The 25,465-nt window shown below is 41.3% G+C and overlaps 1 protein-coding gene across 5 annotated transcripts; it reads right to left on the reverse strand.

Annotated features, from left to right (window-relative positions):
• Positions 1–1,369: 1,369 nt before the first annotated feature.
• Positions 1,370–23,969, reverse strand: LOC132350837 (zinc finger protein 717-like). Of its 5 annotated transcripts, XM_059900364.1 has the most exons (7): positions 23,899–23,925; positions 20,499–20,557; positions 19,314–19,386; positions 7,357–7,405; positions 6,935–7,061; positions 6,587–6,679; positions 1,370–3,311 (listed from the first exon to the last, which is right to left on the reverse strand). In XM_059900364.1, the coding sequence occupies exons 5-7, from the start codon at positions 6,966–6,968 to the stop codon at positions 1,681–1,683; spliced, it is 1,758 nt and encodes a 585-aa protein (XP_059756347.1). In that variant the 5' UTR covers positions 6,969–7,061; positions 7,357–7,405; positions 19,314–19,386; positions 20,499–20,557; positions 23,899–23,925; the 3' UTR covers positions 1,370–1,680. The 5 variants fall into 5 exon arrangements, with proteins under 5 accessions (XP_059756347.1, XP_059756349.1, XP_059756346.1 ...); XM_059900366.1 differs by lacking the exon at positions 7,357–7,405; XM_059900363.1 differs by lacking the exons at positions 7,357–7,405; positions 19,314–19,386 and having other exon boundaries at positions 23,899–23,969.
• Positions 23,970–25,465: the final 1,496 nt, after the last annotated feature.

Below are 25,465 nucleotides of genomic sequence, written 5' to 3' on the forward strand. Positions count from 1 at the left end.
AAAAACAGTTCAAATGAAAAGAGCCCTCTGGGAATTCCCTGGCTGTCCAGTAGTTAGAACTTGGCACTGTAACTGCCAGGGGCCGGGGTTCGATCCCTGGTCAGGGAACTAAGATCCCACAAGCTGTGTGGCATGGCTAAAAAATAAAAAAGAAGGAAAAAAAAATTTTTTTTAATTAAAAAAATGTATTTTTTTAAAAAGAGGAAAAAACAAAGAAAAGAGCCCTCTGGGAAGGAAGTAGGACTGAACCAACTAGTTAATTACAAAATCAGGCTTTGTCTCATGGAAAAGGGAAGACGACTTCACTCAGCACAGAGCCTTGGAAATCATCCCCTGAAACACTGTACCCTAATCAAGGAACTGATGGTGTGTCCTGCTAGACTTAGCCAGTGATGGCTAAGTCCCTCCCCATCCCACTGCCCCTTGAGTGGACTTGCTGTTGGTATCCCATCTCTGTGTTATCATTGCCTGTTCACTGTTTGCAGGGCAGGTGACTGGTCACTTCAGGTCACACATCTTCAGATTCAGAGCAACCATGAACATGGAACTGTGCCCAAAGAGCCTATGTGTACCTAGACCTGACACAGATGACAAGATCCTAGATTTTTGAGCCAACGGCTTTATAAAATGAGATTTGGGGGAGACTTAGTAGAGTATGAGTATTTTTTGTATGTGGAAGCTATGTGAACTCTGTGGCCATACAGTGGACAGTGTCATACTATATTTTCCAAAGACGGTCGCATTAACATGTCCCATCCTGCACACTCTTCTGCAATGTGCCCTTGCAACATTTCCATCAAAGACGGAGAGTCTATTTCTCCACTCCTCAGAACTTTCACGGGCCTTGCAACTTCTCTGAATATGAAAAGGCAGAAGTGGCACGGTGCTGGTACCAGGAGTAGCACCGCCAAATGTCCCTTTGGAGGCAAAATCATCCCCATTAGAGGACAATTGGTCTACAGTCTTAAATTTTTTTTCAATACATTATTTAATATTTCTATCTGAAAAATTTCATTCACATTACCTAAGCTGATAGTTTTCTTTTCATTAGAAATTCTCTGATGTACATAAAGTTGTTTTATTGAAAACTCTGATACATTAAATATATTTAAAAGGCTTTACTTTATTCTCAGTGTTCAATGAGCTGTCTCTGCCTGATAAAGGCATTCCTACATTTCTTGCATTCTTTGTCTCTTCATATGACTTGATTTTTCCATCAATTGACTGGGGATGAAAGATGACACCACAAGGAATTGTGTTGAATTTTTTACACAAGGACTGGTAAATTCTCACAGAGGTCTGTCTCAAATTCATAAAATGAACTGGCCACAATGGACTGGTAGTGTTGCAAATAGATAACACATAGGAGGGCCCAACAGTGAATGTTTATTTCTCACTCAGGTAAAGCACAAATGGACATTTTTTTTTGGTAGAGTTGGGAAAATTTCTGCTCTCCATAATCATAATCAATTTTTTCTGTCTTAAGTCATGGTTGCCATCTCCACCCAGTGGCTCCCAAGGCAAAACGGGGTGGGGGTGTGGGGAGCAGATTTGCGCTTCAGAACCACAGGGCATAAAATGTCAGCAGGAATGCATGGAAGGTTTTTTGGTTTTTTCTTGTGGCCTGGCCTGGAATTAATGTTTATTGCTTGTGTTCAAATTCTCCTGGCCACAGCTCAGTTATATGGTCCCACCCACAGTAAAGGAAGGCTGAGAAATGCAGGCTAACTGTGTGCCCCAAAGAAAAAGAAAGTGAGTTTGGGTGTACATACAGCCAGTCTCTGCCATACATGATTTCTCCTCTGTGTGAGTCCTCTGATGTTTGCTGAGGTGTGATTTCTGGCAAAAGGTTTTTCCACATTCATTACATTCATAGGGCTTCTCTCCTGTGTGAGTTCGCTGATGTACAGTGAGGGCTGACTTCTGGAAGAAAGTTTTCCTACATTCTTTACATCCATAGGGCTTCTCTCCTGTGTGTGTTCTCTGATGTCTACTGAGGGTTGACTTTTCACAAAAGGTTTTCTGACATTCGTCACATTTATAAGGTTTCTCACCTGTGTGAGTTCTCTGGTGTACAGTGAGTTTTGACTTCTGGTAGAAAGTTTTACCACATTCTTTACATTCATAGGGTTTCTCACCTGTGTGAAGTCTCAGATGTACAGTGAGTTTTGGCTTCACACAGAAGGATTTCCCACATTCATTACATTTATAAGGTCTGTCTCTTGTGTGAGTTCTCTGATGTACAGTGAGGGCTGGCCGGTGGCCAAAAGATTTCCCACATTCTTTACATGCATAAGGTCTCTCTCCTGTGTGAGTTCTCTGATGTGCAGTGAGTACTGACTTCTTATGGAAGGTTTTACCACAATCATTGCATTCATGAGGTGTCTCCCTATTGTGAATCCTTTGATGAACAGTGAGGGCTGACTTCTGGCAGAAGGATTTCCCACATTCATTACATTCATAGGGCTTTCCCCCAGTGTGGATTCTCTGATGAACAGTACGGTCTGATTTATGGCAGAAGGATTTCTCACATTCATCACATGCATAGGGTTTCTCTCCTGTGTGTATTTTCTGATGTTTAGTGAGATTAGACTTTTTATAGAAAGTTTTACCGCATACATCACATTCAAACGTTTTCTCTCCTAACTGAATTCTCTGAAGCTGAGTGGGATGTAATTTCTGGCAGAAATTATTCCCACTTTGATTACATTTATGCTGTTGCCCCTGGAGATCAGCTCTGTGAAGATTCAACTGTGTTGGTTTCTTACAAAAGGTATTCCCCCATTTGTTACATCTATAGTGATTCTCCCCTATGTGAGTTCTCTCTTGGGCAATGAGAGCTGACTTATCACAGGCCTTCCAATATTTCTTGTATTTGTAAGCCATCTCACCCATACGAACCCTCCTATGTGTAAAGAATATTGCTTCCTTGATGAAGTCTCTCCCTTGTCCGTTACATTCAAAAGGTTGCTGCAGAGTTTGATTCTTCTTCTGATGACTAGGGTACTCAGCATATCTGAGGGATTTCCCAGTTCTATTACTGTCCTCCGGTTTCTCTCCAGCATGCATCTCATCAGGCTCACTAGGGAGAAACGTGTTCTTACACATATTCAACATTTCTGACTTCATTTCTGAATAGTTACCATCATTTATCATCAGTTTTGAAATATCAATTGGGCTCAGATTAAATGTTTTTCCTAAGTCAGTTGTTCCCTTAGTTGATGTTTCGTTGCTGGTGATTACAACTTGCCACAAACGTCTACCATGATTTTCCTGGCTGGTCTCAATCAGGTCATCCACAATCTGGACATCTAAAAGGAGATAAAAATAATTACAGGTCAAACCTTTGAATCACATATAAGTATTTCCTATGGAATGGTTTGTAAAGGTAAAGAAGTTTCTTTTCATCCTAGCGGGATATGATTCTTTAAAAAATCAATGACGGGGGACTTCCCTGGTGGTACAATGGTTAAGAATCAGCCTGCCAATGCAGGGGATACGGATTCAAGCCCTGGTCCTGGAAGATCCCACATGCCACAGAGCAACTAAGATCCCACGTGTTGTGCACCCCAACTACTGAGCCTGTCTTCTAGAGCCTGTGAGCTACAACTACTGAGCCTGCGTGCCACAGCTATGAAGCCCACATGCCTAGAGCCCGTGCTCTATAACAAAGAGAAGCCACCACAGTGAGAAGCCCACGTACCGCAACGAAGAATAGCCCCCGCTCACCACAACTAGAGAAAGCCCGCGCTCAGCAACAAAGATCCAACGCAGCCAAAAATAAATAAATAAATATTTTTAAAAATCAATAATGGGTACTGATTTTATAAGTATGTGATTTTTCTCCCTAATGAATTAATGTAAGAAACTTCATTGATACATTTTCTAATGTCAAATCATTGGGTTTTTTGTTTTTGTTTGGTTTTGCTTGAGTTTTTTTCTTTTCTTTTAAATTCTTTTCAATGAGGAAGTATTAGGTCAAAATATTTACTTACTGTCTAAATGTAGATTTCAGCTGACAGCTTTTCATCTACCATTGGTTTTCCATTCATTATCTCTACCTTTCTTCTTATAATTGTGGGTAACTTGGGCTAGCCCTTTTCTGATCGCTCAGCTTTGAAGATGGCATGATTTTCCTGGATAAGCTACTTACAGGATATGGGAGAGGGCCACTTGTGTCACCTAAATAAGAATACTGCTTAAAGACAAGAACTTTACACCTATGTTTGTTTAGTTTTTACTTCTCCCTGGGGAACAGCTATAGGCACCTATGGGTTTTTCAAAGGCTTAATCTTTTTTTCCACGCTAGACAAGGGAGCTTTCTGCAAATTCCTAACTTAACACTATACCCTTGGCTTCTCAGAACCCTTACAAGTTCACGAAACTCTAATTCATCACTTTGTGCAACTCCTCCCTGCTGGTCTGAAGGATTTAGGTTCTGCAACCCAGCCTGTGCCCACCATCTTCGAAAAGCTTTTTCTGGGTGCTTCTGAGACCAACAGCCTAGGCATTTTCACCTCACTTCATGGTGCAAGTGACTCTACTTGATAATTCACTGCTTCTGCAGATATTAACTTTACTGTATTTTACAGTTTCAGCTGTCCCTTAGTTATATTGAAACTGGAGTCCCATGTACACTTCTCATTCTTTTTTTATTTTTTTAAAACAATGATCTTCACAAGAGAAAGTTAAAAATGTTAATTTCAAACTCCACTCCTAAAGTACGAAATTCTTGGTTTCACTGGCCTTGGACCCACAGTCTCTAGTTTCTCCTCCCATGTCACAGGCCACCGCTTTCCACGGTGAACAGTTTTCTGGGTCCTTCTCAGCCTCATGGTTTCTGATGTCATGATTTATGAGACCTGTACCTGGACCACTTCTCTCATGGTCTTAATAGGTCCGTAGCCCACCTCCTCTACTCCTACCAGTCTTGAGTTAATGATTTCCTAATTTGCATCTCCAGCAGTGATGTCCATCTTCTACTCCAGATTTTACATGCACGCATATGTTCCATGTCAAAATGGAATGCAGTCATCTCAAACGTAAGCTCTACCAACATAAACACTTAATCTCCCCTAAATGTGCCTTCTTAACACCCTTCTGGAAACACTATACTCTTATTTTCCTCTCTCTCATCCTTGTTTAACACTTTTGTGGCTCTGATTTCACTACTAAACATGTATATTTGTTTCATTTTTCTCTTTCAACAAAATAGAAGCTCTATATAAAAAGGACATTTCGAGACTTCCCTGGTGGCACAGTTGTTAAGAATCCACCTGCCAATGCAGGGGACACGGGTTCGATCCCTGGTCCAGGAAGATCCCACATGCCGCAGAGCAACTAAGCCCATGTGCCACAGCTACTGAGCCTGCACTCTAGAGCCCGTGAGCCACAACTACTGAAGCCTGCGTGCCTAGAGCCTGTGCTCCGCAACAAGAGAAGCCATCGCAATGAGAAGCCCATGCACCACAACGAAGAGTAGGCCCTGCTCACCACAGCTAGAGAAAGCCCGCATGCAGCAACAAAGACCCAATGCAGCCAGAAATAAAAATTAATTAATTAATTAATTTAAAAAAAGACATTTCTTTGATTACTGCTGTAATCCACACATTTACAAAATTTACCAGTGTGTAAAACTTCCCAATTAACATGTTAAAAGAATAAATGAATGTATGACTAAATGCCCAAAAGAAAACAGTCTCTGAGAATGAACAAAAAGAGGCCTACTGGGGGCTTCCCTGGTGGCGCAGTGGTTGAGAATCTGCCTGCCAATGCAGGGGACACGGGTTCGAGCCCTGGTCTGGGAAGATCCCACATGCCGCGGATCAACTAGGCCCGTGAGCCACAATTACTGAGCCTGCGCGTCTGGAGCCTGTGCTCCGCAACAAGAGAGGCCGCGATAATGAGAGGCCCACGCACCGTGATGAAGAGTGGCCCCCGCTCGCCGCAACTAGAGAAAGCCCTCGCACAGAAACGAAGACCCAACACAGCCATAAATAAATAAATAAATAAATAAATAAAAAATTTAAAAAAAAAAAAAAAAAAAAGAGGCCTACTGGGACTTCCCTGGTGGTCCAGTGGTTAAGAGTCCTTCTTGCAATGCAGGGGACGCCGGTTCAATCCCTGGTCGGGGAACTAAGATCCCACATGCTGTGGGGCAACTAAGCCTGTGCGCCTCACCTAGAGAGAAGCCCGTGCACTACAACAAATCGAAGATCCCACGTGCTGCAACTAAGATCCAACGCAGCCAAAAAATAAATAAATAAATATTTTTTAAAAAACAAAAAAGACGGCCTACTGAGAATCTAGGGACAGTGACTAACCAAGAAAAAATTCCAAGAGGAGGCAGGTGGGCACCAGTTTTTGGTAAGCCTAAGAAAATATTCAGCAATTAACAAAAAGGGGGAGGTTTACATGTGAGAGCCATATTTGGAGACTGAATAATGCATGAGTCTGATACATGCAGACTAAAGTCTGTCCCAAGGTATGAACTTGGAGAAAACCACTGGTGAAAAATAGCTCAGCATGGCCAACATCTGCTGTGCTCTCCTCTTCCCAGCCTCCCTGCTCATATGCACTGACTGACCTGGGAAACCCTGGTCTGGGGTTTCTTTTACAGTCCATGGTGCTGCTCCTTGCTCCAACTTGATGATCACCTCAGGTTTGGTAATGCAATGCCCTGTTGATGAGAAATAATGTAGGACTTTTGCCAAACTGTTTAAGTTTCATGGGCTCTTGAAAAATGCCAACAGCACAGCTTCAACAGTCGTGCAATGAAGGGCCAGTCTGAACCTCTGACTGGAGGGGTGAACACACGTTCTTCCTGGCCCGGAATCTTAAACCTAAGTAGCATTTCATTTCACAAACAACTGTACATTTACCAATGAAGAAAAAAGTGCTTGCACTTGGCAGTTACTAGGGGAGTTCTGCTCACCCAGTGACACCAGGCTACTGTAGGTCTCCAGCATGACATCTCTGTATAGGGTCCTCTGAGCATCATCCAGGTCCTGCCACTCCTCCCAGGTGAAGTTCACAGCCACATCCTCAAATGACACCAACCCCTGTAATGGTACATTTTTCCTCAATTCAAGGCATCAGCCTGGGTCAAAAGAACAGGAAGTCTAGGAATTCATTCTTATGTGTGTGTTTTATCTTACACAGGATATACCATACCACGCTTTGTACTCTATATTGTGGGATAAAGAGAAATCATAGTAGAAATACCCTACATCTGTGTTAATTTAGTAGTTCTTCAAAGTACTATCATAGTTTCCCTTATAAATCTGGAATGGTCCTCATTGCCAAGGATACAAGGAGCATATGAGCTGGTATGGAGACATAAGTACAAACACTTACCTGGAATAATGTGTTAGATGAACCAGGTTACACACATGTTTAAGGTAGCCTGGGGTATCAAGGGAGAAAAAGAACAGTTGTACTTTGTACTGTCAGGTTGCACTTCACTGAAGAGCTAAACATGTCGGCTGTTCAGTGTGAACCACATGTTCTCATGAATATGAGGCAAGAGCAGAAGTCAAGCTGAGAGGGCATAAAGAACAGATGCCACTTTAATGGAAGTACAAGCAGCACCACATCCAGGTGGGTGCTCCTGGGCTGAGATAAGAGATAAAGATAGTAAAGGTATTCAAGGAACTGATTATAAAGTTACCCTGCATTTAAATATATGACCTAACTCCATCAATAAAAAACCTTACGTGCTCACCATTTTTTAAAAAAAGTATGTACACATGCATCCTAGAATTTTCTTATTACCTAAGGAATTGCTTATGTCTACCCGAGAGTGAACATGACCCACTTCCTAAACAACAGGGAGTGAATAATGAGGGGCTGATAATGAGAGGTAAGCTACATAACCAGATGTGCCCTTTAACACTCATTGTCCAGTAGGAGAATGGAGAAGGGCTTAAGGGAGAATCAGAGGAGAATAAACAGAGGGAGAAATGACCAACTATACTGAGGTAACAGAGGAAGATGAATACAGAACAGGGGACTAATTCCAAAACAGAAAAAAAAAGAAAAAGAAAAAGAATTTGGTACTCATTTGCTCTGAGAAGGTGAAGGGAAAGTTTTACTACCAGGCTGTCTGCATTACAAGCTGGTAGATACTAGCACTATAAACTGATATTGGGGTAAGGACAAAGAATAGGATTTGCAAAACAGACACAGATCTTGGACATAGCATGTTTGAAGTTTGAAATTTCTGTGGTCAAATATGTGAAAATGTGCAACTGGCAAATGGATATATGCTCTTGAGCTCAGGAGAGAGATACAAGATGAAGAAAAGGATTTAGGAAACAGCAATATTTTAGTGGTAGCTGAAGCCATCGGAGTGAATAAAATTGCTCAAAGACAACCTAAGAGATTGAAAGGAGAAAATGAACAAGTATGGCGTTTTAGGAAACACTGATATTTACTGACAGAGAAAGAAAAACAGACCGTGACAATGGAGAAGAAATTTTTAATTATTCTAGGAATAGAGAAAGCCTCAATATTAAGAAATCTATTAATACGGTTCATCATATTTGTAGTTCGGTGGAGAAAATTCTAGATCATCCACATAGATGCTAAGTAGACATCTATAAAAATACCTTCTCATTTGTAATAAAAAAACTTAAAAGAGGATTCACGGGATTTTTCCTTAACATGATAAATGTGTATGTCTTAGCCACAAGTGAAAGCCAGCCATCACACTTATGGGGAAACATGCAGAGCAAGGATGCTTCATCACCATAGTTATTAACACTGTACTAGTAGTGTCAGTCAACACAATTAAAGAGAGAAAACAGCAGTGAAAATGATGATGGTTTCCATATAATTCATACTGAAGAGACTCACATGACATCCAAGTACTCCACATAGGAAGATTTAATAAATTAGTAGCTTATATAACTAATATAAGGCTTTTATATAAACTTTCATATACATGAGGATACTCACACAACCACAATAACAAGACGACAAAACACCTAGCAATACATTTAACAAAATAATGTACAGAATTTATGAGGGGGGGGGGAACCCTGAAGGATACAAAAAAGAACTAAACAAATGAAAAGACATACCATGTTCACCGATGGGAATGAGTAGTACACATCATGGCAAGCTGATTTAAAAGTTCATGTGGAAAATTAAGAATAAACATGCGGTAGGTTACATTTCTATCCAGCTAAATTCAGTGCCATAGACTGGGTGGCTTAAACAACAGAAAACTCTTTTCTTACAATTCTACAGGAAGGGAAGTCTAAGATCAAGGTGCCAGCCAATTCATTTCCTGGTAAGGGCTCCATTCCTGGCTTGCAGATGGCTGCATTTCTGCTGAGTCCATACATGGCAGGGAGGGAGGGAGAAGGAAGGAAGAGATCTCTCTCTTCCTTTTCTTATAGGGCCACTAATTCTATTGGAGTAATGGCCCCACCCTACGACCTCATTTAAACTTGATTAAATGCATTGGGAGTTAAGGCTACAGCATATATATTTGGGGGGAATATAATTCAGTTCATAGCACTCCTTGCAGTGCCTTTCTCTGTAAAAGGATGTATATATCCCCTTGCGCTGGAACTCACATAAACAGATTTGTAATTCTCCACCTGTCTTGCTTTGACCAATGACATGTCAATGGAAGCATCACTCCTAAACAGAATCTATTTAAGAGTCACACAATGATCACCGTATTTCCCCTTTACCATGTTCATCCTCAGCAATATTACAGAAAGAAATACTCCTCTGTCCGGGATGCTGCATGATGCTGAAAGGAACAAAACTAAAGCTGACCCATGAAGGACAGGTAATAGCACTGAGAAAGAAACCTTTCTTCCTGACCGAACTGGTAACTGAACTGGCACCAAACCAAACAAAAAAACACCACCACCAATGGCAACAAGTAGTGCAGAGAAACTGTGAGGATGGTGTTATAATGGACCATGGTGTTACTTAAGATAACTGGTAGTTATATACTTACTGTTACTTAAGCCACATGAGTCATACTTCTTAAATCAAATAATGTTTACCTGATGGACTTAAAATCTTAGAAAAAGAGGCAGGAAATCAAAATGTTAATAGTAAATCTCAACTACTAGTCACCGCTTCTGATAAAGCAATATAGGAAAATGATGAGCTAAGGGGAGGAAAAAAAAAAAAAAAAAAGATTCCAAGGAGGGATGAAAGAAAATAAGCAGAAGCTAGAAATTTGGGGTCTTGTAGAGTAGGAAAACTCTCAAAACATTTCTTTTGCTTTTATTGTGTTAAGGCAGAAAAAGTTACCTCTTTCAGTTCTTACAGAAAAAAAATACAATGAGAAATACTTTAGGAATCAGAAGTAATTATAGTCAAGTGCATGGCAAGTAACAAATGAAGAATATGATAGTCACTGTTAAAACTTAAGAATGGCTTGAGCTGGCCCACAATAAATCCCTTCTGTTGCACAAAATGGCACAGACTAAGGATGAAATACTTAAGAAAAAACAAAAACTTACAGTCTAAAAAATATATAGATACATGAATACCAAAAAAAAAAAAAAAAAAAAAAAACACACAGAAAGGTATGTCTCACAAAGCTCAAGCTAGCTGAAATAAAGATATAAATCCAACTACATTTTTTAGGGTTGTACTGTCAAAAACCAACCAAACTGAACTAAAAAGTACTGACAGTTTAAGATTTAAAGAGGCTGCTTAAGACTATCGACAAGAAGCATATCAAAAAAAGAAGCCCAGCCACTGAGGAAGGCATATTTATTTTTTATGTTATTAGTTTTTAATTTTATACCTAATCTTACATTATTCCATTTTTATTGAAGTATAATTGACAAATAAAATTATATATATTTAAAGTGTATAACCTGCTGATTTGATAAATGTATGCATTATGACCTGATTACTACAATCAAGTTACTTAACACACCCATCACCTCACAGTTACCCTCTTTGTGTGTATGTATGAGAACACTTAAGATCAATTCTCGTGGCAAATTGCCACTAAACAATAAAGCATTATAAACTATTGTCTCATAGTCACCATACTGTACATTAGTTCCTCATAATTTATTCATCTTATAATTAGAAGTTTGTACCCTTTCACCAACCTTTACCATTTCCCCCATCCCGACAACCACCATTCTACTGTTTTCATGAACTCAACTTTTTTTATTTTTCCTTCCACAGTTAAGTGATACCATAAAGTAGCCTTTCACTGTTTGGCTTATTTCACTTAGCATAATGCCCTCAGGTTCATCTATGTTGTTGCAAATGGCAGAATATCTTTCTTTTTAATGGATAAATAACATTCCCCTAGATATATATACCACATTTGCTTTATCCATTCATCTGATTACTGACACTTAGGTTATTTCTGTGTCTTGGCTGTTGTAATACTGCAAGGAACACGGGTGTTAAGATATTTCTTTGAGACACTGATTTCATTTCCGTCAGAAATATTCCCAGAAGCAGATTTCCTGGATCACAGAGTAGTTCTATTTTTAAGGTTTCTTATTGTTTCTTTCTTCCTATCTATCTATCTATCTATCATCTATTTGGCTGTGCCGGGTCTTAGTTGCAGCACAAGGGATCTTTGTTGCCGTGTGCAGGATCTTTACTGTGGCATGCGGGATCTTTAGCTGTGGCATGTGGGATCTAGCTCCCTGACCAGGGATTGAACCTGGGCCCCCTGCATTGAGAGCACGGAGTCTGAGCCATTGGACCACTAGGGAAGTCCCTATTTGAGAAAATCTCATAATGTCTTCTAAAATGGCTGTATAAATTAATTCCCACCCTAGCGTAAAAGGTTTCCTTTTAACTACATCCTCAGCAACACTTGTGATCTCTTGTCTTTTTGATACTAGCATTAAACAGGGGTGAGGTGATATCGCACTGTGGTTTTGATTTGCATTTTCCCAATGATTCGTGACACTGAGCACCTTTTCATGTACATGTTGGCTATCTGTATGTTTTCTTTGGAAAAATGTTTATTCAGGTACTTTGCCCATTTTTGACTTGGTTTTTTATTTTTTCCTATGAGTTGTAATAAATTCCTTATATTTTGGATATTAACCTCTTATCATATATGACTTTCAAATTTTTCTCATCCCACGGATTCCCTTCTCGTTTGGTCGAGTGCTTTCTTTGCTGTACAAAAGCTTTTTAGTATGATGTACTCCTACTTGTTTATTTTTGCTTTTGTTTCTTGTGCATCTGGTGCCATATCCAAAAAAATATTGCCAAGTCTAATGTAGAAGCTTTTTTCTGTTAGGAGTTTTATGGTTTCAGGTCTTACATATAAGCCCTGAAGTGTCTTGCCTGATACAAATATCTTTGTTTAACCTGATAGCTTTGGGTCACACAGATATCCTATGCTAAAAATGTGATTAATGGTGGGAGGCCTTGTTATCAGCACATTTTATGAGCTCAGTCTATGGAGGGACTAGAGATTAAGGTCAGCCACACAGACGGTCAACCATGTCTACATGACAGAGCCCCAATACAAGCTGGATATCAAGGCTCAAGTAAGCTTCCCTACTTCTCAACATTCCATGCACACCGTCAAACCTTGTTGCTGGGAGAAAAGGGCACTGTCCACGTGGCTCCACTGGCAGGTTATTGGAACCTTGCACGTGAAGACTCCTGGACCCTGCTTTATGTGCCTGATCCCTTAACTGATTTTAATCTGCATCCTTTCACTGTACAAAACCATAAACATGAGTACAACAGCTTTTTTAAAAAATTTATTTATTTACTCATTTATTTAATCTTTGGCTGCATTGGGTCTTCGCTGCTGCATGGGAGTTTTCTCCAGTTGCTGAGAGCGGGGGCTACTCTTTGTTGCAGTACGCAGGCTTCTCATTGCAGTGGCTTCTCTTGTTGCGGAGCACAGGCTTCAGTAGTTGTAGCTCGTGGGCTCTAGAGCGCAGGCTCAGTAGTTGTGGCGCATGGGCTTAGTTGCTCGGCGGCATGTGGGATCTTCCCGGGCCAGGGCTCGAACCTGCGTCCCCTGCATTGGCAGGTGGACTCTTAACCACTGCACCACCAGGGAAGCCCACAACGGCTTTTCTAAGTTCTGTTGAGTCCTGCTAGTGAATTACTGAATCTGAGGGTGATCATGGGGACTCCCAAAATTGCAGCTGGTAAAGGGCATGAGGGCACTCTGGGGACCACCAAAGTTTGTACAAGCAAGATACATCAGGTAACTAACTATAACAAGGACCACTATAATCAAATTGCCTAAAATCCGAAGAAAAATGATATCAGATAGAAATCTGGGTATATATAAAGGAATAAAGAACACTCGAAATGGTAAATATATTAATAAATATATAATATATATTGTAATATGTAATATATATTGTATAATATAATATGAAATAATATAATATATATTGTTTTTATGTTCAAACTCCTTTAAAAGGTAATTGACCATATGAAGCAAAATAAGAATGCATGTGGGGGACTTCCCTAGTGGCGCAGTACTTAAAAATCTGCCTGCCAATCAGGGGACACGGGTTCGATCCCTGGTCCAGGAAGATCCCACATGCCATGGAACAACTAAGCCCGTGCACCACAACTACTGAGCCTGCGCTCTAGAGCCCGCAAGCCACAACTACTGAGCCCGTGGGCCACAACTACTAAAGCCCGCATGCCCTAGGGCCTGCGTGCTGCAACTACTGAGCCCGTGTGCGGCAACTACTGAAGCCCGTGCGCCCAGAGCCCAGGCTCTGCAACAAGAGGAGCCACTGTAATGAGAAGACTGTGCACTGCAATGAAGAGTAGACACCGCTCACTGCAACTAGAGAAAGCTGGTGCACAGCAACGAAGTCCTAACGCAGCCAAGACAAAAGAATGCATGTGGGAGTAAAAGGTATGCCAACGGTATCACAGAAGCTGGGAGGAGAAAACTTTTGAAGTATACTGTTTTAAGGTTCTTATATAAATGGTATCTTATTTTAAAGTAGACTATGATAAATTAAAGATGAATAGCACAAACCTTACAGTAACTGCTAAAAAGAAGTGTAATAAGCCAAAAAACAAGCTCATAGGTCACACAAAAATAGGTAATAGCCACATCTGACCTGTATGCCATAATTTACTGACCCTTATCTTGGATGAATTATTCCCATGGAAGAAAGAACTGAGTTGGGATAGTAGTAAGATTGGGAGACTTAAGAGAGCTGAACAATAGTCCAGTGGAGAGAAAATGACCCTATGATAAAGACAGGCCAGATAAACTAGTGAAGACAGATTTAAAAATATAAACATCATAAATGTAGCATGGCTTGTATGTTAATGGCAAAGTAGCTTGACCAGACTAACAATGTGCAGGAAACTATTATAAAAGCTGGACAGGGGCTTCCCTGGTGGCACAGTGGTTGGGAGTCTGCCTGCCAATGCACGGGACACGGGTTCGAGCCCTGGTCTGGGAGGATCCCCCATGCCACGGAACAACTAGGCCCGTGAGCCACAGTTGCTGAGCCTGTGCGTCTGGAGCCTGTGCTCCGAAACAGGAGAGGCCGCGATAGTGAGAGGCCCGCGCACCGCGGTGAGGGGTGGCCCCCGCTTGCCGCGGCTGGAGGGGACCCTCACGTGGAGGCGAGGACCCAACACAGCCATAAATAAATAAATAAGTAAATAAATAAATAAAGACTTTCTATTTCACTGTCTTTAAAAAAAAAAAAAGCTGGACAAAATTTATAACACAATCACCTAAAGGCACTGGAGAACAACTAAAAGTAGGCAGAAACTAGATTTGAATAATCCATTGAAGGACAAACTACTTTGCAAGTTTATGGCATTTTACCAGAGGGCAATCTTCAATCTGCAAATAGATCAAGAAACTGAAAGCTGAAGCTTTACTAGCTTAGGTGTCAGAGGGCATAGTTTAGGGCTGCCAACAAAACTGGAAAACTCAGTGGGGGTGGGGGGGTAGCTCTGGGAGAGAAGCAGCAAAAGAACATAATGTACCAAATTTCCACACAAAACCAACCACAGTTGTTGGCTGACTGCTAAACTACACATATGTGGAAGACCTCAGAGGGCTCAACAAGAAAGCAGCCTCTCAAAGCTGAAGGAAATGAATGAAGAGTCAGCTGCTGGTCACTATAAGAAATGAAGTTTAGAATTTGAATCCAGCCAAGTTAACTGCCTTGTAGAACAAAATCACTCTTTAGAGAAATATAACAGGATCCCAAATCTCTTGTAACATATGATTTACAATGTTTAGTACATAATTCAGAATCTCAACATATGTAAAGTAACAAGAAAATGTGACACATACTCAAGAAGAAAAACAAAAAACGACAAAAAATAATCACTAGAAACTAATCCCAAGGTATCCCAGATGCTGCACATAGCAGAAACATTGTTAACCCATCCATAAATACGTTCAAGTACTTAAAGGAATATAAAAAATAATGTATTGGGGGGGGGGGGCAATATCAGTACAGAAAAACAAACTAGAAAAACAATTAAATGGAAATTGCAGAGCTACAAACTACAGTAACAAAAATGAAAAACTTTCTGATGAGCTGAACATTGGATTGGAAACAGCAAAAGAAAGCCAATGAACTTAAAGATAGATCAATAGATATTTCATCTTTTTAAGACAGAAAAAAAATGAAGAAAAATGAAAAGAGGCTAAGAAGCAATTTAGAAAACAGTCTCACATATATGTAATTGTAGCACCAGACAGAAAGGAGAGAGAAAGAATGGAACATAATATGTATTTTTAGAAACAGTGGCTAAAACCTTCCCAAATTTTGTGAAAGACATGAATTTACAGATTGAAGCAGCTCAATGACCCATGATCAGCTTAGATTCAAAGAAAACTACTCTAGGGACTTCCCTTGTGGCACAGTGCTTAAGAATCTGCCTGCCAACGCAGGGGACACGGGTTCAAGCCCTGGTCCGGGAAGATCCCACATGCCGCAGAGCAGCTAAGCCCGTGCGCCACAACTACTGAGCCCATGTGCCACAACTACTGAAGTCCACGTGCCTAGAGCCCATGCTCCACAACAAGAGAAGCCGCTGCAATGAGATGCCCGCGCACAACGAAGAGCAGCCCCCACTTGCCGCAACTAGAGAAAGCCCATGCGCAGCAACGGAGACCCAATGCAGCTAAAAATAAATAAATAAATAAATTTATAAAAAAAGAAAACTACTCTAGGCACACCAGTCACACTGCCAGTATCCAAAGGTAAAGAGAAGATCTCGAAAGCAGCCAAAGGAAAAGATCACATTCAGGTACATCTGCACATGAATGATAGATGACTTCTCATCAGAAACCGTGGGAAACATCTTTAATATGCTGAACAGAAACATCCTTCAAGCCGTAATTCTATCCAGTGAAACTATGCTAAAAATAAAGATGAAATAAAGACATTTTCAGATAAAGAAAAACTAAGCTAATTCATCATCAGAAGATAGCACTAAAAATGCTAAAGGACATTCTCCAGGATGAAAGAAAAAGATACCAGATGTTAACCTGAATCCATAGGAAAGAATCAGGATCATTGGAAATGGTAAATGTGTGGGTAAATATAAAGGATTATATATATATATATTTCTTCTCTTAATTCCTTTAAAGTAGATATGATTGTTTAAAGGAAAATTATAATAACATACAGGAGACTCATAATGTATGTAGACTCAATATGTAAATACACATGTATAAAAACAAAAGTACAAATGATAGGGGTTGCAAATGGAATACTACTACTCAAAGGTCTCTACATTTTATGTGAAGTAATGCACTGCTCCTCTAGTATATTCTGATAAAGACTCATATTGTAAGCCTTATAGTAACCAATAAAAAAGCAGTGGAATGAAGTAGTGTATTAATTTGATAGGGCTGCCATAACAAAGTACCAAAATGGTAGAGCCACTCTAGAAGACAGTTTGGTACTGTCTTCAAAATTAAACACACACTTTTAACACATGATCCAGCAACTGCGCTTCTGGTATTTATCCAAAGGAACTGAAAACATATGTCCACATAAAACCAGTACACGGATGTTTGTAATAGCTTTACTCATCAACTGCCAAACTTGGAAGCAACCAAAATGTCCTTCAGTAGATGAGTGGATAAACTGCGGTACATCCAGGAAATGTAATATTATTCAGTGCTAAAAATAAATGAGCTATCAAGTCATGAAAAGACACAGAGGAAACTTAAAAGCATGTTAACAAGTGAAAGAAGCCAATCTAAAAAACCTACATAACATGATTCTAACTATATGACATTCTATAATAGGCAAAACTATGCAGATAGTAAAAATACCAGTGGTTGCCAAGGGCTATGGATTACAGAAGGATGAACAGAAAGAGCACAGAGGATTCTTAGGGCAATAAAACCACTCTGTATGACTATAATGGTGAATACATATCATTACACATTTGTCCAAACACATGAAAAGTACAGTACCAAGAGTGAATTATAATGTAAACCAAGGACTTTGGGTAATAAGGATATGTCTGTGTAGCTTCGTGAATGGTAACAAATGAATGCCCGATCCTGACAATGGGGAGGCAGCGTGCGCGGGCAGAGAGTACACTGGAAATCACTGCACCTGCTGCTCAATCTTGCTGGGAACCTAACACTGCTATAAAAAATAAAGGTCTATTTAAAAAATGGGCAAAGAGGATATACAAATGGCCCATACACACATAAAAACATGCTCAACATCGCCAGTCATTAGAGAAAAGCAAATCGAAAGCACAATGAGATATCATCTTATGCCCGTTAGGATGGCTATTATTTAAAAAACAGAACAAAACAGGAAAGAACAAGTGTTGGCAAGAATATGAAGAAACTGGAAACCTTGTGCACTGCTGGTGGGAATGTAAAATAGTGCAGCCACCATGGAAGACAACATGGTGATTCCTGAAAAAACTAAATACACAATTACAATGTGATCCTACAACTTTACTTCTGGGTGTATAAGAAACAAAGTAAAAGCGGGAACTAGAAAAGATAATGTCTACACACACGGTCATAACAGCGTTATCCTTTATAGCCTAAAGGTTAAAGTAACCCATGAAACCACTGATGGATTAATGGATAAATAAAACGTGGACATACATATAATGGTAATATTATTGAGACTTTATAAGGAAGTGAATTTTGACCTGCTACAATATGGATAAACCTTGAAGACACTACACTAGGTGAAATAAGTCAGTCATTTAAGGACAGATACTGCATGATTCCACTTATATGAGGTTCTTAGAGCTGTCAACTTCATAGAGACAGAGATTAGAGTGGTTGCTGCCAGGGGCTGGGAGAGGGGAGAATAGGGAGTTAGGGTTTAATGAGTAAAGTTTTTTTGTTTTTTTTTTGTTTTTGGCTGCGTTGGGTCTTCAGTGCTGCGTGCGGGCTTTCTCTAGTTGCGGTGAGTGGTGGCTACTCTCTGTTGCAGAGCACGGGCTTCTCACTGCAGTGGCTTCTCCTGTTGCAGAGCACACGAGAAGGTGCTCAGGCTTCAGTAGTTGCAGCATGCGGGCTTCAGTAGTTATGGCGCATGGGCTTAGTTGCTCCGTGGCATGTGGGATCTTCCTGGACCAGGGATTGAACCTGTGTCTCCTGCATTGGCAGGCAGATTCTTAACCACTGTGCCACCAGGGAAGTCCCGAGTAAAGTTTTATCTGGGGAGGATGAATCTGGATATTCTTAGTGGTGATGATTACACAACAGTGTGAATAAACTAAATGTACTACGAGTACTGAATTGTACTCTTAAAAATGGTGAAATTGCCAATATTAGCTTATGTATATTTTATCACAATAAAAAAAATTAACCAACAATTAGGAGAGTTCTGCTCCATAGTCATAGTTATGAATAATGCACACATTCACTTCTCCCTACTCATTTTTAAGTGATTAACTGAAATAGCAGAAGAATTAAATAGTCTTTAACAGGGTTTGGAAAAAGGTCGTTTTTGAACTAGCAATACACAATTATATCATAATAAAAGCGATAGAATCACTGACAAATTTATATAAATGAAAGTTAAAAATTACAAAAATCTGTAACTCTTGTTTTTAGACTTTGTGTAACTTTGTCCTGACCCTTGTTCAAATATGTCTGAATAACTCCTGAATTCTTTCTCCCACTGGACTCCTAAGGCTGTCACCACACATGCTGGCCAGCAGCACAGCTCGAGGGGAATCTAACCAGATCACAGCAAACACATCCTTCAGGTTTTGCCAAGGATGACAATTCCAACGTATAAAAGAAAGTTACTGTGTTTGTTAGTGAGCAACAATGCAGACATCAGATGAAATTAAAGGAACAAACAGAAGTAGCAGGACTTTACCTTAGATGAGATTAAAGCTGAGAGAGAGGGAGGGGTCCAGGAGAAATCCCATTTCGGTGGTTTGAGTCACTGGCTGGATGAAAGTAGTATCATATGTAACGGAAGAAAGAAGAATGTGGTTTTCATTTTGGATTTGTTGAGCTTGAGGTACCTTCTGCATAGCTACAAGAAAGCATTCAACAAGGAGCTGAACCTATGGTCTAAAGGTCGGGAAGAGGTCCAAGCTGGAGAGAAACAGGACTGTCAAATCACAGAGGGCCAAACAGGTCAAGGAGAACTGCAGAGGAGTGTGAAGAATGGGGCCCAGGTTTGAACACTTGGATGAGCAACGTTCAGGAGCAAAAGAAAAAGACAGAAGAATTCGGGAATAAACCATCAGAGAGGGCACAATAGAAGCTAATGGACAAGAATTTCCAGGAGATCATGGACAGTAGCTTCAATATGGCAGAAGGTTCAAGTAAGGCAAAGACTACAACATATTCATTGAACCTAACTATAATTTAGGTTATTGGTGAGCGTGAGAAGAAATGAATTAAGACCATGTTGAGTAGGTTAAGCTGCAAAAGAGCAGTGGAAACATTTGCCAGAAAATATAACCTTGAACAGTCTGCTATACAACCTGCATACATAGACTAGCTGAGAGAAATGAGTTATTTAAAAGACCTGCAGTCAGTTCAATCCTCCAGACATTCCACATTTTATCCATGCATCAAGTAGGGCCTTCCAAAAGCTGTCTGGGACCACACTATTTTAGCAACTCCAGAAAAACCGTATTAAGCAAGTTTTGCTTCAGCACTAGGTAAGTGTCACCACTGCAGAATGCATGAAGTGTTTATTTCCAGACTGGCAGTGAAACACTGTCCACTCCATCATCTATGTGACCAATTAAGACACTGTTCAGACTTCTGTGCATGCAAGTTCTCATGTCTCAAGGGAATGCAGCATGCTTTCTTCTAAGGGTCCATTCTGATCAGGGAACAGCTGTATCTGTGTTTTTGCCATTGCACTCACCTTGGACGACTCTAAGGTCATATTACCTGACTATATCCACATGCCACCTTTATCTTGTTTATGTGTATTGCCCTGAAGCTGAATCTTATTTTTACTTTTCCATTTTACTTTAAGAACCCTCATAAAGCTCATATAGTAAAATATAAAACAAGTTGAGGAAAAAAAACAACTCACCAGAGATGTATTCATTTCCTGCTGTTCTTAGAAACACACAGAGGACTCTGGAAAGAGAGCTGGGAGAGAAGGTGAATGGAGGGGCATCAATTTAAATTTTTAAAAATGCTTATTTAAATAATGGTTGTTGCTTTATTTACACAATGGCTGCTTCTCCGTATTTATTTCCCTGTGAAGTTCCCTACAACTGATGTGGGCTCTGCCATTTGACTTGCTTTGGTTAAAAGGACATAGGATACAGCAGAAACTAACACAACATTGTAAAGCAATTATACTCCGAAAAAAACATTAAAAAAAAAAAAAAAGGACATATGATGCAAACACAGATGAAAAGCACTTTTCCACTACAGCTTGCCTTCTGGGGCTAGCCTGTTAGGGACACGTGGTTTAGCCAACAGCCAGCACAAACCACCAAAAAAGTAAATGAAGTCATCTGAAATCAAACAACCTCAGTCAGGGCACCAGATGACTACAGCTTCATTTGTGAACCAGACAACACTAACATAGGAACTGACCAACTAAACCTAGCCCCAAAATGCTGAACCACAGACCTAGAGATTGTCATACTGAGTGAAGTAAGTCAAAGACAAATATCATATGATAATTGCTTATATGTAGAATCTAAAAAAATGGTACAAATGAACCTATTTACAATACAGAAATAGAGTCATAGATGTAGAAAACAAACTTACAGTTACCAAGGGGAAAAGGAGTGGGGGAGGAATAAATTGGGAGATTGGGATTGACATATACATACTACTATATATAAAAGAGACAGCTAATAAGAACCTACTGAAAGCACAGGGAACTCTACTCAATACTCTGTAATGACCTATACGGGAATAGAATCTAAAAAAGAGTGGATATATGTATATGTATAAACTGATTCACTTTGCTGTACAGCAGAAACTAACACAACATTGTAAATCAACTATGTGCCAATAAAATTTTAAAAAGTAAAAACAAAACAAAAATTTTAAAAAAACCCAAGATGCTAAACTTTGAGCAAATCTTTTTTTAATATATTTATTTATTTATTTATTTTTGGCCACATTGGGTCTTTGTTGCTGCGCGCGGGCTTTCTCTAGTTGCGGTGAGCGGGGGCTACGCTTCGTTGCAGTGCACAGGCTTCTCGTTGTGGTGGCTTCTCTTTGTTGCAGAGCACAAGCTCTAGGCGCACGGGCTTCAGTAGTTGTGACACGTGGGCTCAGTAGTTGTGGCACACGGGCTTAGCTGCTCCACGGCATGTGGGATCTTCCCGGACCAGGGCTGGAATCTGTGTCCCCTGCATTGGCAGGCAGATTCTCAACCACTGCGCCACCAGGGAAGCCCCCAATGTTTTTTGTTGTTGTTGGTTTTTTTTAAGTCAGTAAATTTGGGTTGGTTCATTACTGAGCAAATGCTAAATGATATGTCTAAGTCCCCAAACTCAATGTTTTTAACAAAATTACCTGGGGAAAAAAGTCTTACATTACATGCTGAAATACAATCAATAGAACTTCACAACCACATGTAGAACTTCTGAAAGGAAAACAAATGTCACCTGGATGGACCTCAGTAAGGTTGTTGCAACTAAGAGACCGCGTGAATTTTAGAAAGCAATTGTGTGCAGACCAGAAAACTATGTTTTAACTTTTTTACATCATAACACGAGTCTGTTAATTTTATGGAGGCATATGCTGTGTTTTATTTACATTTTTTAAAAATCAGTTTGGAGCCAATTAGAGTGAAGTGTGATTCACTCTAATTTTCCTAGTTTAAACAGTGGGAAATAGGCTTCTGTTATTGTGCTGTGGAATTTATGATTATCAAGAACAGATTTCTGATGTTAAGTGGGAAACACTTGTATTATTAGTCCCCGGAGCTCACTTAGTCCACAGAAAGAATTAGGGAAAATAAGATAGGCATGTTTAAGTCAAGGTCTTCTAAAAATTATTTGTTAAGTTGACTGCATTTCTCAAAAATGGTGTCAAAAGTAAACGTGTTTGACTTAATGGTGGCAGAGTGGATAATATTATCCAAAAGTCAAGATGCCTGATGTATACAAAAAAATCACGTGAGCCTGGCACATCACTCATGTCCTCAAATCCTTTTTCCTCTCCTCCACCCACACCCCGCTCACTCCCCAATCTTTCTCATAAGACAGACATACCCTGACAAACCCTTCCTGAACTAACAGAAAGAACTGCTAGGAAGAGCGAGCATCAGCATACCTCCAGATACCAAACTTGACGGTATAATAGGCTTGAGAGAGTTCAGATAACAGAAACAGTGGGGGTAGAATGAAGGAATGGGAATATTTAGGGAGCACCATAGACAGATTCTCTCAGCTCTGACAGGTTATCCCTCCACCCCAGACCACACCCTCGGGACCTCTCCCGTAAGTAACATTTCTTTTGGCCTCTGCCTACCCCTCTCAGCCTAGCTCAGGTCTCCTTCTGAAAGTCGACTGAGACCTTCCATTATCACCCAGTCTTTGACAACTTCGGGAGGAAGCAGTGTCACCCATATCTCGTTCAGTCTGGGCAGAAGCATCAATAATTGCTTGGCCATGCAAAGCTAGAATCTTCTCCTTTCTGTGACTCTTCTGCCTCTTCTCTGAAGCGCTAATAAGCGGGTTCAGGTTTCAGGGGTTGTCTTTCGTTCATACGGCGCCTCCCCTTCATGCTACCTTGTTCCAAACTACCTTGTTCCAAATAAAAGGGGTCAGTCATTCAGAGCCCAGTGATCCCCCCTGGCACTCACGGTCTCCAGAAACTAGCTCTTGTGTAAACTGTAAACAAAACCTGGAGTGCTCAGCAGGCTACACAGCGCAGGAGGGGACCTGACACTTCACCTGCTGAAAAGACTCCGAGAGACCCCACTAACAACTACCACGAAGTAAGACTCCTCACGCACTTCACACTGATTTCTCCGGGAATCAGGGGCAACTCGCTAGTCCTTAAGGCGCTCGCGTCACAGGCGAGCAAAACGAATGTCACAGAGATTAATGACATCGCCCGGGAGGCTTGCTTCGGCGGCACAGCTGGACAGTGCACGCAGCCCGCAGCCCTCCCACGCTCGCTCGCGTGGTCTGCAGACCCGCCCCGGCCTCACAGTCCCCTTGGACTCCACCCCCAGGTCGCGAAGCCTCCGGAGGCGGGCGCCCGGCTGTCCGCAGTGCACCGTCTTCTGACCAAGCAACACTCGAAGCACGGCCTGAGCCGGCCCTTTCCAGCCCCGGACCAGCGGGTCCTGAGGCCACAATCGCCTCCCGGCCCCTGCCCAGGCCGCGGCTCGCACCTGCGCCTCAGGCCGCGCCGCTCACGGCCGCCAACCTTTACTCTCCCACCGAGTGGAGCAGTACCCCCGCCCTGCCCTGCGTCCCCGCGCCGCAGCCGCCTTCCACCCTTGCACCCACCTTCGGGTACCCAGAATCCTAGCCAGCGCGCGGGCGCAGCTGCCGTAGCGCAGTGGGGTCCGGAAGTTCCGGGCGGAAGAGGATGAGGTGGGCGGGGCCGCACACGCGCAGGAGAAACCCGGAAGGCTCCCTCCAAGTGGCTCCTGCGGGAACGCGTCCTTGCGTGGCGAGAGTGCGTGTCCCACACGCGTCTCCGTCCGTAGGCGCCGTCGGGGGACGTTTTGTGTATTGAGGGGTAATGGGTCTTGCTGCCCTGAGCCCCGGATGTGATGGATGAGACCGTGTCTCGACCCACGTGCAACCACGTGGAATTCTGGTTTGTTATTAAGTCCTAGTTTAAGAAGCTGAAAGAGATGTTGTGGGACGAATGGGGAAATTCTTATGAGGGCCGAGAATCCGATGATACTATCAGTTAGCTTTAATGTTTTTATTTCCTATAATGGCATTGCGGTTATGGAACCCACGTCCTTTTTTTTTTTTTTTTTTTAACAGTTGCATACTACAGCATGAATCGTGAAATATCACAATGTCTGTCCTTATTAAAGTACTTAAACCATAATTGCGACTGTTGTGACTTTGTTAAATTAACAGTTTAAATGTATATCCTCAGTGTGCGCAATGGTGAACCACCGTCAACAAAGACCACAAGGAAACGTGACATAGAAAATTTTATTACACGTAGGTCTATGCGTGCCTGTAAGTGCCACAAGAGGAGTTCAAGGCAGGCAGTGTGGTTAGGAAAGGGACAGGGCATGCTGCTTGGGAGGGCTCTGGGACATTGCAATGGTCGCAATGTGACAGAGTGATAAGAGTCCTGTAACTCTTTGTTCTGGCAATGCTGGCCCTTTGAGTTTATCTTGTTCTTTGTCCTCGGAGCACCAAATTTCCCCCTCTCTTTATTTATAGGGCCAATCCTTTGGCCCTGTTGGACACCCTGCTCATGTCTACCTATCTGCCTAGCTCCTTCTCAGGTGTTCAGGAACCCTTTTTGTTAGGAGAAGAGGCAGGGGCGTCGTAGGGGCCCTGGGTTCCTGATGCCTGCTCTCTGTCAGAGTACTCCTAGAGAGGGGGTGGGGGCTCCATGGAATGTGATGGAGGCTTGTTCAAGGGTTGTCTGGGTGTTGACTGGCCGGTATTCTTGTCACCTTACCATCTGGCGGTTCATTTGTTGTATTCTAGAAGAGACAAACTTAACAAGGAGGTTAAAAATGCATGGCCCAAAGATCGGTAGAAGTAGGAAGGCTGCTATAGGACCTAGAAAAGGAGTTAGCCAAGAGAACCAGGACCAGATATTAGTCTTGAAATCCCACCAGTCGAATCCCTTTGAGGCTCCCTTCATATAAAACCCTTTAGCTCTTTTCGATAATATTCCAAAGTTTAGTTTGAATTTTGCCCAGTTGGTTGACCAAAAAACCCAGCAATCCTCCTTTAACATTGCACAGGTCCCACCTTGTTTAGCCGTTGATAAGTATAAAGCTCTCCTATTCTGTAAAACCACGCCTGCTAGAGAATTTATTTGTTCTTGTAGAGTGTTAATTTGAGCTGCTGAGTAGGCAATCTGTTGTGT

This window comes from Balaenoptera ricei, chromosome 16, assembly GCF_028023285.1.
Source record: "Balaenoptera ricei isolate mBalRic1 chromosome 16, mBalRic1.hap2, whole genome shotgun sequence".
In the NCBI taxonomy this organism is placed as follows: domain Eukaryota; kingdom Metazoa; phylum Chordata; class Mammalia; order Artiodactyla; family Balaenopteridae; genus Balaenoptera; species Balaenoptera ricei.

Bases quoted from the DNA above. Each gene is read 5' to 3' on its own strand.
- LOC132350837 (XM_059900363.1), bottom strand. The intron at 6,680-6,934 runs GTGAGCAGAACT...TCTCATCAACAG, and splicing joins CAGTAGCCTGGTGTCACTGG to GGCATTGCATTACCAAACCT. The intron at 3,312-6,586 runs GTCAGTCAGTGC...ATCTCCTTTTAG, and splicing joins CCCAGACCAGGGTTTCCCAG to ATGTCCAGATTGTGGATGAC.